Genomic DNA, 16506 nt, shown 5'->3' on the forward strand with positions numbered 1-16506 from the left:
ACAGTTTTCATGTTGAGTATTTCCTTGCTATAGATTAAATATTAAGTTTTGTTCAAGTTATGGAAATGTAACAGAGATTTCCACTGTTTACACACACATTTTACTGAGCAAAAAACAAAAACACCAAAATATACTGAATTTCTATAAACTATTATAGCTCTCTAACGCCGTCTATTGGTTTTAGCACCACTCAGGAACCGGCTACCTTTTCCACTACCTTTGACGATACTACACGTTACGGGGTTAATTTGAACCAAACCTTTTTTTTAATATTTCGAATGATATGTGCAGAAAACTGGACATAAGAAATGTATGTTCATATCTGTGAATTTCAATATATATTAGACCCAGTTTTGAAAAACGGAAAGCATATTCTTGGTTTAAAATATCTTCATTCTTGCATTAAAGTTTTATATTTGGATATATTTTCAATTAAAACACTCTTCTTTTGTAATCACTTTCATTTGTAATCCGGAAAATGTTATCTTGGCCTTAAAATCCCCCAATCATAATGAACATTTTCTTACCTTTTTAGTTTGATTTTGTTTTTTATACATAGAGATGGATAATGAAGAGTTACCATGAGAATTATTCACTATCCAGTAAAAGCTATGTACTCCTTTTCAAACTAAAATAATAATTTATGATACAATTAATGGTGTGAGTCAGCAGATATGCCGCCGTGCCACTGGGGGCACAGTATTGTAACTATATTATTTAGGACAAATAATTTCCACGTAAACAGATTTATTCACAATGACAAAACCTTTACAAATAAATTTTGGACAAATAAGAACAATTAGTCGATAAAATATTTGTAATTTTATGCATTATGTGAGTCAAAATACAATTAATAACAATCCCTTGTAACATTCATTATGTTAGAAAAACATGTAGGTCGAGAACTCAAGGTATAATACCCTATAAACCCTTGTAATGTTTAAATTTACAGAAAACTAGCTCCTGTTACATACATTATGATGTTGTTCACTTTTGTCTTTTATAAAATGCAAAGAAAAGCATAAATACCAAATATGTTTTTCATTTGTCTGTGAGGTTTGTCGCAAGGTATATCTGTGCCAATAATTTTAGGGAGATGGTGGAAATATAAGGGAATTACAAAATAAAATATACATTTTTGTAATGTTTGACTTTGTGTTCTGAAATCTAAAAGGAAACCTCTTTAAAAAATGGATATTTAGATATAATGTGCTGAAGCATATGCTTTTCATATTTTAAGGCAATCGGCGTTAAAATAAAGGTTTGTTTTTGGAATTTCGCACAAAGCTACTCGAGGGCTATCTGTGCTAGCCGTCCCTAATTTAGCAGTGTAAGACTAGAGGGAAGGCAGCTAGTCATCACCACCCACCGCCAACTCTTGGGCTACTCTTTTTACCAACGAATAGTGGGATTGACCGTCACATTATACGCCCCCAAGGCTGGGAGGGCGAGCATGTTTAGCACGACGCGGGCACGAACCCGCGACCCTCGGATTTGGAGTTACACGACTTACGCGCTTGGCCATACCAGGCCTTTTAAAATAAAGGAATCAGGTGCTTATAAATGTGCAGCCCATCTGTGTTCCTGTTAGTAAGAGATTTTTTTTTTTTGCACTGGTTCAAATTTTCTTTTGTTTTCTAACTGGAATAAAAATGTTAATGGTCGAAATATGTCATTCTTACCATGTTTTACTCTGAAACTGATTGTCGATATGATTAGTTTTAACTTTGTGAAGGGATAATAAAACGCATATAGTAAACATAATGTTTCTACGTTATATTTAATGGTTTAACTGTGTAAAGCGTGTTGCTGCTAACAAATGGGGATTAAAACAAATCTAATTTTATGGCATTAGCATAAGCACGAACAACGTGCACTAATGTGGGTTCATGTAGCTAGTCTACTAGACTAATTTGTAAACTAATAAACCTCTAAGACTATATGCTTTTTAATCATAGCTTAGTGTAACATTTTAATATGAAGTGTCCTGGTAACTTTGATGTCGAATCTTATTTTTTAAATGTCAAAATTAGATACGTGATACTTAATGTTCAGAGTAAACAATTTAAGAATATCATAGCATTTTGAAACTGATAGGTTTGCAGGTATGAGACCCAATAGATTTCAAAAAAGTAGAAAACCTGATTTAAGAATCTCAATTATGTTTCAAAAGTGAACACGAATTTGGGTGTTTGCTTGATTTTAGACTTCCGACTGACAGAAGACGTGCCTAAGGGTATGATAAATAATTAAGTTAAACCTATAATACGTCTACAACAACACTACCATCAATACAAACAACAATAGTTAGAAACCTTTAAGTTACAGCTGAAAGATATGACTTAAGTAATATAATATATTGATATATAAAATCGCTTCCTACTCTAATTTTTGAAGGAACTAATTTTGTTTTAGCTTCCATAGGACCGGTCCTTTCAAAAAAAGTTCACAATATATATTATGAATCATGTGTACCTTTCATATATCATAAATGCAACTCTTCTGAAAATATTATTCTTAAGATAATAACTAAAAATATCACATTATTTACGAAATCTAAATGCAAAAACCTACTTCGTAATTTGTCTTATATTTATGATGTATAAATAAAACGAAAGAAAATGAATAATTTCATTCGAAAGCTCTACAAGCTGTTTAATAGCTTGAAGAAACACTGCTTGTAACTTCTGTATGCATAATATTCCATGTCTACTATGCATCATCATGTTTCGTTAGAAACTGTAAAAGCCTGGCATAGCCAAACGCGTGAGGCGTGCGACTTGTAATCCGAGGGTCGCGGGTTCGTGCCCGCGTCGCGCCAAACATTCTCGCCCTCCCAGCCGTGGGGGCGTTATAATGTTACGGTCAATTCCACTCTTCGTTGGTAAAAGAGTAGCCCTAGAGTTGGCAGTGTGTGGTGATGACTAACTGCCTTTCCTCTAGTCTTACACTACTAAATTAGGGACGGCTAGCACAGATAGCCCTCGAGTAGCTTTGTGCGAAATTCAAAAACAAACAAAACAGAAACTAAAAAAATAACAAAAAAATCTCGTTTTATTGCATAGTGCATAAATAGGATAGGCTCCAAGTGCATCTTTATTGCAAACATGTTACATAAAAGCAAAGTTTTTATCCACTTTTTAATCTGTTCATATTATTTTTTATTAACTGCAACTCGAGGCAAAAAATTTTAATACTGAACCTAAACAGCATCTTATGTTCACATTGATTATACTTACTTTAAGAGCTAGTACAGTATAAACCTGTAAGTTTGCTTACTCCAAGGGCTTTTACGGTATACAGTTGAAAGTTTGTTTAGGTACAGGAATATAACAGTGTACAATCGGAAGTTTGTTTACATTCAAGGCTATGGCAATATACAGCTGAAAGTTTGTTTACATCTACAGCCATGACAGTATACAGTTGAAAGTTTTTTTTTTTAGTTTCAAGGATATGATAGTCTAGAGCTAGAAGTCTGTTTACATCCAGAGCTACATTATACAATCGAAAGTTCAGCTACATCCAGGGCTACGACAGTATGCAGTTGGGAGTTTGTTTAGGTCTTAAGGAACACTTAACCGAATTATAAGTCTATTAAACTGTAGTTATAAGGAAAATTGTGAACAATAGAACATTCTCAACAGAGATTTTAATTTTAAAAATCTTTGATCTTTAAACAGTAGCCCTTTCTAACATTAATAGTAGACGTTTTGTCAATTATTAAAGACAGTAATCTGATTATAGTAAATACTGACTCATTCATCTTTACTGCTATTTCTTGTGCTCAGAATGCTTTAAGTGATAAACCTTACAACTTTTTTGTTTGGTTTTAAGTAAAAACTTAAATTCACATAGACTCCATTTTAATGTTATCTTTAATGCCTTCCTATTGAATTTACCCACTATTTCATAAACATTAAATAAGTACTCATTAATGTTCATTTCACCTTTCATTACGGAGTAGACGAACTTAGTTAGTGCCGTACTGTGATTACTACACTGGTGAAAGCAACACATACTGCTGTTCCTTTGCAGGAAAACTCTTATTTATAAAGGGAGACAGATGAATACTCTATGTAAGTCCACAGTTCAGAGGGACAGAGACTAAGTTTTTAACACTAATATGAACAGAAATATTAAAAACATAATTAATCTAATTAATTTTGAATGTAAATGACTCTTTCCACCTTTGGAAAAATTTTTTAAAAGTTATTCTCAAGCACACTGAAAATTCTATACTTACACTGCTCTCACGGACAACGAAAAGTATTGTTGTTTGAAGGCTTTAACCATCTCTGATATTCCATGGTTGAACGTTTATATTTATTATTAAGCACAGAGTTACACAAAGAGCTACCTGTGCTCTGCCCACCACGAGCATAAAACCCCGGTTTCTAGCGTTATAAGTTCACAGACATACTGCTGTGCCACTGGGAACCCATGCTTTTATGCGAGCTAGGAATGTGAGTGTAATATTCAATTAGTACCAGTTATAACCTGCATAGTCTACAGTTTTTAGCTAAATCCAATTCTTGGTTTAAATCCATAAATCCTATTAACTAACTTTAATCACCGGGGGTGAAATAAAAGAGACTATAATTTGCTTTAATGAAACTTCTTGCAAAGATGGCATAGATAAACCAGTATTAAAATATGTAACGCTTCACTTAGTTTATTATTTATCGATCATTTCTTCCATACGCATCTAAAATATGTATTACCCACTACTATTAGAAAAAAAAAATGAAAACCACCAATCAAATCTGCTAACTGTCGCCCTGTTAAGCTGATTATCTGCACTGGAAAACAACTTGAGAGAATCTTATACCAATTAATATTTGCAGTGCAGAAAAATAATACGGTACTTATCCATTTCGAAACTGATGACCATTTTTTTTAAATAACCTCAATGTATAATAAAATATTTTAATATCAGAAACTGCTGGCCATTTTTAAAAAAATACCCTCGAAGCATCACTAATGGTTTTAATCTTAATTTTGCTACAGTGACAATTCTTCTGAAGGAAAAACGTATTTGATTAGGTTTAGAAAAATAAATAAAATATAAACTTCACTTTCTAAATCTTCAAACTGTCATTTCAATCAGCCAACTTTCTTGATAACCGTTATATTAAAGTCCACTCAGCAGTTTCTGTCCAGTCATCTGTGATCTGTCTCCCATTGTACATCATTTACGTTAATCATACAGACTTTTCACAGACATAGCTCTACAGAGTATTTCCCCAGTCTACTTCACACTATTACGAAGGTGAGTATAAATTTAGATTAACTAACTATTTGGCGTTCCATGTAGCGTGTCATCCTCGATCCGGATGAAAATAGAAACCATTATATTTAAGCGAAAGTTCAGGAAAGTAATAAAGACATAATTAACCTATGCAGTTACAAGGTAATACTCTTAATACCTGTGGCCTACATATAATGACTATTTAAATTGAAAACTCCATAGTTCTCCTCCCTCTTTGCTTTAAAATTTATCAAATTAAATCGAGTATAGAGCCAAGCAGTATATTGATTGTTCTATACAATTGTTGTTATTATCTATTTTACAATCTCATTTTGTACACAAAGATAACAATGTTCGTATGGAATAATACGAATACCTGTTTCATTCTCCAACTGCTTGAGATATTTGATAATTGAACGAATATGTCATGAAAGCAACTTTTGTAAACTTTACTTGTGTCGTTTTTCAAAAAAAGAAAAAAGAATCTTCTTGATCATGTTATTTATTTTTGTCTAAAACACAAAGGCGAATATTTCGCTGACCTTTGTGTTTATGAATTCTTACCAGCAACGAGACTCCGTACTTAGCTTACCACACTGGAGTATGACTTGTAATATCTTTTTTTTTTTATGGTCCTGACGTATGAAGCTGATTCATATTCTTTGTTTTCCAATATCATGAATTAAAATGGATATTTTTGTTATCAAAATGTTAAATCTTTGATCTAAAATCATCTTTATGATATAAATATTACTTACATTTCTCTAAAGCTATCAGATTTTGGTGGCATTACACTACCTACAAATACAATATAAAATATATGCAATATAAAAATGCATTTCTTACATATTTTGTTCTAATGTGACTTTACACATTCTGTTTTGTCTCACTGTTTTGCATATCAGCCTTCTTATTATCTGTTTAAAAAGCTAATGATATTCAACTAATTGGTTTATTTTTTATTGGTAAACGCTACTGTAAATCAGCTGCTTCAAGAAATTGTTTGTTTGTTTTGGAATTTCGCACAAAGCTATTCGAGGGCAATCTGTGCTAGCCGTCTCTAATTTAGCAGTGTAAGACTAGAGAGAAGGCAGCTAGTCATCACCACCCACCGCCAACTCTAAGGCTACTCTTTTACCAACAAATATTGGGATTGACCGTCACATTATAACGCCCCCACGGCTGGGAGGGCGAGCATGTTTAGCGCGACGCGGGCGCGAACCCGCGACCCTCGGATTACGAGTCGCACGCCTTACGAGCTTGGCCATGCCGGGCCGCTTCAAGAAATACACCTGTTGTGTTTTTAGTTATCTCTCTCGGGTTGGATTGAATACACATCACCAGGTCATCCCTGTAAGAAATCTACCTTAAATGCATAATGTGTACGAGAAGACGCTAGAGTGCCACTGTGTTTGATTATCTGTGATATTTGATTACCTCACGAGTGCCACTGTGTTTGATTATCTATGATATTTGATTACCTCACGAGTGCCACTGTGTTTGATTATCTATGATATTTGATTACCTCACGAGTGCCACTGTGTTTGATTATCTATGATATTTGATTACCTCACGAGTGCCACTGTGTTCGATTATCTATGATATTTGATTACCTCACGAGTGCCACTGTGTTTGATTATCTATGATATTTGATTACCTCACGAGTGCCACTGTGTTTGATTATCTATGATATTTGATTACCTCACGAGTGGGCCTGGCATGGCCAAGCGCGTAAGGCTTGCGAGTCGTAATCCGAGGGTCGCGGGTTCGCGCCCGCGTCGCGCTAAAAATGCTCGCCCTCCCAGCCGTGGGGGCGTATAATGTGACGGTCAATCCCACTATTCGTTGGTAAAAGAGTAGCCCAAGAGTTGGCGGTGGGTGGTGATGACTAGCTGCCTTCTCTCTAGTCTTACACTGCTAAATTAGGGACGGCTAGCACAGATAGCCCTCGAGTAGCTTTGTGCGAAATTCCAAAAACAAACAAACAAACCTCACGAGTGCCACTGTGTTCGATTATCTATGATATTTGATTACCTCACGAGTGCCACTGTGTTCGATTATCTATGATATTTGATTACCTCACGAGTGCCACTATGTTCGATTATCTGTGATATTTGATTACCTCACGAGTGCCACTATGTTCGATTATCTGTGATATTTGATTACCTCATGAGTGACACTGTATTTAATTATCTGTGATATTTGATTATCTCATCTTCTACAATGACGACGTGTGTTAGTGTGTGAATATCAGTACTATGTTGTGTTTGTGACCTTTATAGCCATTGTAGTTTGCTTTGTATGAAGTTAAACTAGAATTCACGTTTAATGGTCTAGCTCTTAATCGTCTCTCAATTGTCTACGTTGTTTTTTTGTGCGCATACCTTTTATGATTAGCATTTGTCACTTTTTGATTTTTTCTGCTTGAAAACATACCTTTCATGTAGGAAACCTTTGATTCTTCAACTACGGAAAAATGTCTCTTGCAAATAGTTCAACAACGAATTAATTTCAGTTCATTCTCCTCAACTAAAATCTGTCTTAATGGTTTTTATATTATCTATAATTGATATTTGTGTTTTTAGATAAATAGAAATATATATAATGGGTGACTATACACCTCAGGAGAAAGTGTTTGTTTGTTTTGAATTGGCGTTGGCGGTGGGTGGTGATGACTAGCTGCCTTCCCTCTAGTCTTACACTGCTAAATTAGGGACGGCTAGCACAGACAGCCCTTGAGTAGCTTTGTGCGAAATTCAAAAACAAACATCTTTATGGTCTCAGTGATAATTATGGCTGTGCTAGCCTTGGTGCTTATGGTAAATATGGACTCGGTGCCTACGGTGCTGCTAACTTGGCTGCTGCTCATAGTTATGGTGCTTATGGTCATCTGGGAGCCGGATATAGTCTTCATGGATATGGATACGGTCACTACCCTGTCACATACTATAGTTACCACTAAATAGCTTTGGTAAGAGTTTACCAGTTTATCTATAAAATACACAAAAGTTAAAGAAAAACACTACTAAATCTAGTATATGCCTTTTAAGTTCTCTATTAATATTCTATCGACAACGTTTTTTCTTATTATGGTATTTTTATCCAAGGATTAAATAATACACAGTGAAAACTCGATAACTTTTAAAGTGTTGATACATGGCCCATAAAACTTGCTTGAAATCTGTATAGACACCATACATGTAAACTTTTTTTCACTTTGAAAGTCCGACTTCAGTATAAGGTGCCTATTTTATGCTTTTGAAAATTTCGCTGGTATTTGTTTTTATAATTATAAACTATAATCTCAAAGAGCAATTGACTTATTATTTCTTATACAATTTTAAATATGTGTATTTACAGGTGTTACTGTTTTGGTAAATTCACTTTAATAAGTCAGTAAAACAATTAATAAATTGAATACCTCAATTGTGCGTGACTACCCTTTTTTAAAAGTTTTGTTTCTGTTCTCTCATAACAAAGCTTAAAAACGTATATATTTGTGTACAAATTTGTGAAAAGTGATTATTTAAATTGCGAGAATTTTCCATTTTCTCATACTTTTATGTTAAATATATTGCAGAATAAAAGAAGTGCATAGTCAAACTTACACAGCAATCTAGGTAATTTATGGATACTCGTTTTTGCAAGTTTTGGGACTGCAAGTGTATACTATCTCAATCCACAAAAAACTATATTATACTTTGAACAGCAAATTGAGAAGATTTATTGAGGGTGGAGTGAAATAGGACTCACATTTCTGTTAGAACAACTCCTATGTTTATATATATGCATATGTTGAAGATTTCTTTTTGATCACGCTGAAATTTAAAAGAGAATATGTAATTTTTTGAAAGGCCATGTCATCTGCTGTGGACTACGTTTTCACCTGTTCATGGCTCATAAATACTGCTTGGATTAGCAAGCCAAAGAAATAATATTTGGCTTTTTATAATGGTGAAGTGTATGTAACATTCATGAAGTTTATGTTTCTTTTACTTTTATTTTACTATATGGTGAAGTAAAATGCACTTAAAACCCCATATAATTTCTATATTTGATTATCGAATAATCAGTTGGTTTATATAATACCTCACGATCTGATTATCAAACAAATATGGTATTTATATTTGCTACAAAACTTTGTACATTGGCTGATCCAGGATTATTAAAAAGCGATGGTCGAAACGAATGTATATCAGACAGTTTAAGGAGGGATTCCGAGAAGATGAAGTCTTTTTTAATTTTTGAAATCTCTCTTTGTCCAACTCTCGACATTTTTTATTGGTTTCTGTCGGTTATTTCCATTGACAAATGAAAAAAACGAAATCCTAACGAAGAATATTTTCTGATACCATCGAGAACATATTTTACATGAATTGTAGAACTTAATGTTAGAATCAAAATCTTGAAGTTGTCCCTGGATTCCAGTTATATCAAACGCTGTTCACTGATGAACTAGAAAGAGCGGTACAATGTTTGGCAGTTATAAATATTAAAATGGCGCAAAATATTTTGGAAGAAAAAACTTTAGAGACATCTTCAATATTTCACACGTTATTGATGGTTTATACTCCTTTTACATATAGTACAGCCGTGGGGGGCGTTATAATGTGACGGTTACATTATAATTATAATGTTACAGTCAATTGCACTATTCGTTGGTAAAAGAATAGCCCAAGAGTTGGCGATGAATGGTGATGACTAGCTACTCTTATTACACCGCTAAATTAGGTAGGGATGGCTATCGAAGATTGCTCTGATGTAGCTTTACGGGAAATTCAAAAACAAAACTGACTGTCATTCCTTTAATGTGGCCTGGCATGGCCAAGCGCGTAAGGCGTGCGACTCGTAATCCGAGGGTCGCGGGTTCGCGCCCGCGTCGCGCCAAACATGCTCGCCCTCCCAGCCGTGGGGGCGTATAATGTTACGGTCAATCCCACTATTCGTTGGTAAAAAAGTAGCCTAAGAGTTGGCGGTGGGTGGTGATGACTAACTGCCTTCTCTCTAGTCTTACACTGCTAAATTAGGGACGGCTAGCACAGATAGTCTTCGAGTAGCTTTGTGCGAAATTCAAAACAAGCAAACAAACAAACAAACTTTTACATATAGTAACACGACCATAACTTATCGCATATTTCTACCATTTTTGTCTCAATTTTTTATTTATACTTTACTGTTTTTTCAATTTTATTTTCTGCATTAGAAAAGAGAGACCCAGAATATTTGAATATCTTCACTGAATTCACCTATCTTGCAGGTTGGCAGATTTCTAGACATGATAATATGGACACTGAATAATACAAAAAATTTACATTAAATTCTGACGTTATGTGAACCACAACCATTCTATATCACATTTACACACCTTAGATTTCGAAAGACAGTTTCTCTAATACTCCTTCAATTGTTTTACGTTGCCTAATTTTTCACTGATTGATTTCGCAGTTAACTGCGCCATGTTTCTTACTTCTAATCTAAGGATAGAAAAGGCTTCAATTTCTTATTATTTCCAGAAATAACTTTAATAATTAAATACTTGTACTGTTTCCATCTAAAATTCTCTTTAATTTATTGGTATTATTTTCGCAAAACATGATTTCAATCTGATTGTGCCTCAAATAAAACATATTAATGTATTGAACTTTAACTTGTTTCTAAAATATACGTTTGTTTTTTCTGTAGCTTAAATAGTGATAGGATCAAAGCATGACCAAGTGGTCAAAATGTTGAGTTCTTAACATTTCACGTCGTTGTTGCTTACTATCTTGTAGTCTTCTTTCTAGTCTATGAATTCAAAACAAGAGAAAGAGAAAATTCAAAAACAAGGAAGTAAACCTTTTTATGAAAAATGAACACTTTTTGCAAATTGATTGTATTGTAAGTAGTTTATTTGTCATTGTTGAAATGCTTTAACCAATCAATTGAATCAAGTAAATACATAAAATGACTTTATTAGTTTTCAACCCTAATCCTAATTATTCTATAATGCATTGTTTAAAGCAGAGTAGTTATACTGATTTGAGTGTGAAATTAGTAGCAATTGTCTGTTAGAGAAGCACACTATACAACCCATGTATGCAGCTCAGAAATATAAGAGACTTTTCGAAAGTTTTCAGCCTTTATTTTCAGGTCAATATGTGTTTTTCTTTATTTATTTTATAGGGTAAGGATTTTGGTTTACAATTTCTCACCTTAAGGTTAGACATATCCAGCAATGATCAAAAAATGTAATTTTTTCTTCATCTCACGCGAGAAGTTAATTTTCCAGTTAAGTAGAATAAATATTGTTAGCTGATTGGAAAATATGTATGAATGTGGTTGTTTTCTGCATACATCTGTAATAATTTTTCCTTTCCATCTGCTAATGAATATGTTAAGGAAAGTTAGGTTGTTTTATTTCGCTATTTTCACGGTGAAATGAAACATATTATTAATAGAATCAATGTGTTTTAGGAAAGCTGCCAAATGTTTATGGCTATAGTGCCAGATAATAAAGGTATTGTCAAAGTATCACCTGTAAAAAATCGGTTTTGCATTTGTAAGTCTCTTTCTTCAAAGTCTTTCAGGAAATTTGTCTGTTAAATTTGAAGAGAGTAGTGATCCAATGACTAGAACACCCGTTTGTTCATATAAATTTACACTGTATTACAATTAAGTTGAATGTGAGCAAATAATCGTTAGTTCGATGATCCCGTCTATCTTCATATCAGTTCTTTGTGTTAGAAAGTTTTCATTCATTAGTCGTTGTTTGGTAATTTAAGGAGTTTTTGAGGTCGAAACGTTGATAAACAAGCATGTGATGTCGAAACAGACAAGAATGTCTTAGAATCTGATGCGTAGCCTTCTAAATTGTTCTATGAAATCTTTCGAGTTGTGAACTTGTTGTTTTAGTATTATCTCGTATACGGGCCTGGCATGGCCAAGCGCGTAAAGCGTGCGAGTCGTAATCCGAGGGTCGTGGGTTCGCGCCCGCGTCGCGCTAAACATGCTCGCTCTCCCACTCGTGGGGGCATATAATGTGACGGTCAATCCCACTATTCGTTGGTAAAAGAGTAGCCCAAGAGTTGGCGGTGGGTGGTGATGACTAGCTGCCTTCCCTCTAGTCTTACACTGTTAAATTAGGGACGGCTAGCACAGATAGCCCTTGAGTAGCTTTGTGCGAAATTCCAAAAACAAACAAACAATCTCGTATAGACAATAGAGAGGATGTCAAGAAGGTCAAACAAGAGTTGATAGCAAAGCTAGTTTATCGCATTGGCGATAGGTCTCAAAATGTGTTAGGTTTGTGTATCTTAAGTAGTTCATGATATATTTTAATGATATTAGAGCATGGACTAAAGTATTTTCCACTTTGCGTAAAAAACAATATTATTAGACAGTTAATAATTAAATCAAGTACGTTTTCATCAACGTTACATTATGAAGAAGTTTTAAAGTTTACTTTACATAATTTCTGGTTAAAAGAAATAGTTACAATATACATTTAAATCGTGAAACTGCCGTGCAAAGATGTGAAAAACAGCTTCTTGGTGAAGTTATCTTTTAAAATCTAGGATGATGAAATAAATCAATTACTCTTCATAAAGTGTCAGATTTTATAAGCTTTATTTGTGTTATTTCGTGTCCACATTTAGAAAAAATTATTGAACTGTAAAAAAACATACTAATGTTTTATCCAAATATCATTCAAACGTTTACATACTCAGATAGTGAATTACTTCATAACCTAACTCATTATTCGGCTATCAAATATACGAGTTGTTCTTACATAATGTGAGCCTGTTTTTACTCCAAGATGAACAAAACTTCTGAACTTGCTGTTCAAAGTAAAATATAGTTCGTCATCCAGTGAGATGGTATATCTTCTCCAACTCAAAACCAGTAAAAATATCCACAAATTAACAAGATTCCTGTGTTAGTTTGGCCAAGTACATATGTAATTGTGCAATATGATTAATCATCAACATAAATGCGTAAGAAAAGGTACAAGGCTCGTATAGTAAATAACACTGTTTATTTTTCGAAAGTGACATATATTTCACAAAGAAAAAAATTCAACTGTGAAGAAAAAGTGTTAGAAACAAAATAAAACCCTTGAGTCGGGTTTCCCTGAGTCGCTTATAGCAAGAAGAATTGTAGGAAATAAGAAGATAGCACATAAGATAATAGAAGGTAAAAAAATAGATGAAGAAAATATTGAACAAAAACTTTGTAAAAGGGACTTCGTTGTCTGACTTTGATGCAATTTGGCCACAGTTGAAATTTTCAGAGGACCGTCCAATACAACTAGATGTAGATTTAGATAGTAATAACTTGGCCAGTAGACGGCATCCTGAAAATATAAGACTTTGTTGGTTTAGTCATTCGTTGAATATTACGATAACCGTAGGTTGATATTAACTGAATAAATAAAGAAACTATTAATAGTTTATGTAATTGTATTTATCACATACCATCAACACAAGTAATTACTTATATAAATAAGATTGTAACCACGTGGAAGGCTATATACGTACACATATAACACTTGAAAGCCAATGAATCAGTCTTTCGGATAGGTAATAATAGGTATCATAGAATTGAATGAAGTATTACCATTTTGTGATTTAGTGGTAACCGTAGTATGTGACAGGGTAGTGACCGTATCCATATCCATGAAGACCATATCCGGCTCCCAGATGACCGTAAGCACCATAACCATGGGCAGCAGCCAAGTTAGCAGCACCGTAGGCACCGTGTCCATATTTACCATAAGCACCAAGGCTAGCACGGCCATAATTATCACTGAGACCATAAAGAGCACCATAACCAGCAGCAGCTCCACCACGGTTGTGGTAACCAGCCTGCTTGTCGTAAGCGTATGCTTTTGTGTATCCGGAACCCTTGTTACGAGCATAAGCACCAACATCTCTGTAATGTCCGGCATAGGCACCAAGAGCACCATGGGCGTTCAGGTTGCGATGGGCAGCGTTGGCACTCAGTCCGTGAGCACCATATCCGTAAGCTCCATGACGAGCACTGGCAGCAAGACCACCATAACCGTGGGCACCATAGCCAGCTCCCAGATATCCATAGCCACCATATCCGTGGCCATAACCACCATATCCGAGGCCATAAGCACCATAACCAAGATAAGGTGAGTAACCATATCCGTGGTAGCCTACTGGATAAGCGTAGGACTCGGATTCCTTAAGTTCATCTTTCTTCTCTGCGAACACAGCGCCGGTAAAGATGATGGCCACGAGAATCAGCTGTAGGATCAAATCAATGTAAGTACTAAGTTATGAAATTTTGTTGTATACAGGTTATCTTAAAGTTCCGTACTTCTTGGCAGAATTCACTGTTTACATTTTGAATGTAAACAAGTTTTGAATGTAAGCAAGTTTGAATAACTTGCTTACACATATCATAAACACTTAGAGACACACGTTCTCGTGATGTGTATAGCCACCTATTATATACATTTCCATTTATCTAAAAACAAATATCAATTATATGTAATAGAATAACCATTAATACGGGCTTTTTCGATACCGTATATATATATATATATATATAAGTAATATAACACATCTGATTTAAAAGTTTAAAGACAAAGTATCACAAGCCAAGGATTCAGCTACGTAGTTACATAAAAGAGCTTTTCTCACAATTGTGTATAAAATACTTACAGTCTTCATCTTGGGATTTCCAAGTTTTTATTTTTCAACTATGGTTGAAACTGTTAAAATTCACTTGAGTTTACTCATATTTATACTCAGTTTTCTATATAAAAAATAATATATTCTAGTAGAAGCCTTTTTAGATCTTTCTTTCGTATGATTGGCTCAACATAAAATAACAATTAAGCTTAGTATTGCCCCAGAATTAGCCACCGACTCATGTTGTAGCTATTTGTGGGTTATAAACAAACCTGATACAGGTATGAGCGACACGGAGGAGAAAATGAAGACAAGTTTTTCATGTTGTTGACCTGAAACAGAACGTAAACTTTGAGCACTATATTGTTATGTTTCAAGTACATTTTCAATACGTATATCCTATTCGTTCATTACAAGTCATACTGCATTAAGACATTACTAAACAAAGCACCGCCATGCATAAAACTTATGTAAAACCAAAAGCTATGACCCACACTTTTATGGCCGGTTTATCGTTCCGTTTGGGTGTGGTGAATTTTGGACATTAGTGTTTACGATGAAACCTGATCAAGGAAGTCATGTCTCACCCCTTCGTGCTATTGGCATTCCCTTGTATGTAATTATCAGCAAAAGACTTGGAAGTTATCTGTTAAAAAGTTAAGAAATTAATTAAATACCAGGCAACAAAGTTAATAAAAACACAAAAGATGAGCTGTCATTGAAAATACCAATAAACCAAGTATATATGAAATATATTATTTAGTATTATAAATATAGAATTTCACCAAAAATCACATCTATTTTACAATCAGACATGTTGTGTAGTTTTTTAGCTTCCAGTTCTGGAAGAAAATCGTTATTACTCAAACATATAATAATTTAGCAACCAAGTGCATACAAGCTGATTTAATAATCTAATTCAGTCATTCTAATATCGTTTCGCTTTATAAATATACAATTTAAATAGAAATGAAAACTGTGTTTGTTGCTTAATTAATCTAGAAATGCAACACACTGAATGGTGCTTAGCAATCAGAGATTGAGAATTTCACGTAGCAAGCAGTAATTACATACACTTATGTGGTTTCAGAATATTATACTTCAAGTATCTGACGGTTTCAGATTTATAATATGGCAAAGCATAAGGTATATCACTCAGTTGGAATTATTTCATAAATTCGAATCAAAATACCAAATCAAGAATAATTTAAACTATCATCTCCTTCAGTAATATTAAATTTTGCATTAATTCATTTAAAGCACTCGTAATACTAAGATAAAGCAAAACTGAAAACGTCAGTATGGTTAAAAATAATCTCATATAAGATTGACTCAATAGCGATTATCATAAATAATAACCATGTTTTTGGTATCGCATTAGAAGAATTGTTATGAATTCTATGAGAAATCAATATATATATATATAAAGCTAAATATGTAACCAGTGACAGCACGGTTCGCAGTTACGGCGATTCGCTACTGCATTAACATTTGCAAATGGTTAGTATTAAGGGCTAGTAACCCTCTGTACATTTCCTTTACAAAGACTTGGGACTTTCAGATACTCATAATTTATCAAATGCATGTCAAGGAAATTTTGTTGGATCTCAGATTATT

General features: G+C 34.0%; 1 protein-coding gene across 1 annotated transcript; it reads right to left on the reverse strand.

Annotated features, from left to right (window-relative positions):
* Window positions 1-13245: 13245 nt before the first annotated feature.
* Window positions 13246-14980, reverse strand: LOC143252471 (uncharacterized). Its single transcript, XM_076504695.1, has 3 exons — window positions 14920-14980; window positions 13844-14499; window positions 13246-13580 (listed from the first exon to the last, which is right to left on the reverse strand). The coding sequence occupies exons 1-2, from the start codon at window positions 14926-14928 to the stop codon at window positions 13855-13857; spliced, it is 654 nt and encodes a 217-aa protein (XP_076360810.1). The 5' UTR covers window positions 14929-14980; the 3' UTR covers window positions 13246-13580; window positions 13844-13854.
* Between the last annotated feature and the right edge of the window lie 1526 nt (window positions 14981-16506).

This window comes from Tachypleus tridentatus, chromosome 1 (assembly GCF_004210375.1).
Source record: "Tachypleus tridentatus isolate NWPU-2018 chromosome 1, ASM421037v1, whole genome shotgun sequence".
Taxonomy (NCBI): Eukaryota; Metazoa; Arthropoda; class Merostomata; order Xiphosura; family Limulidae; genus Tachypleus; species Tachypleus tridentatus.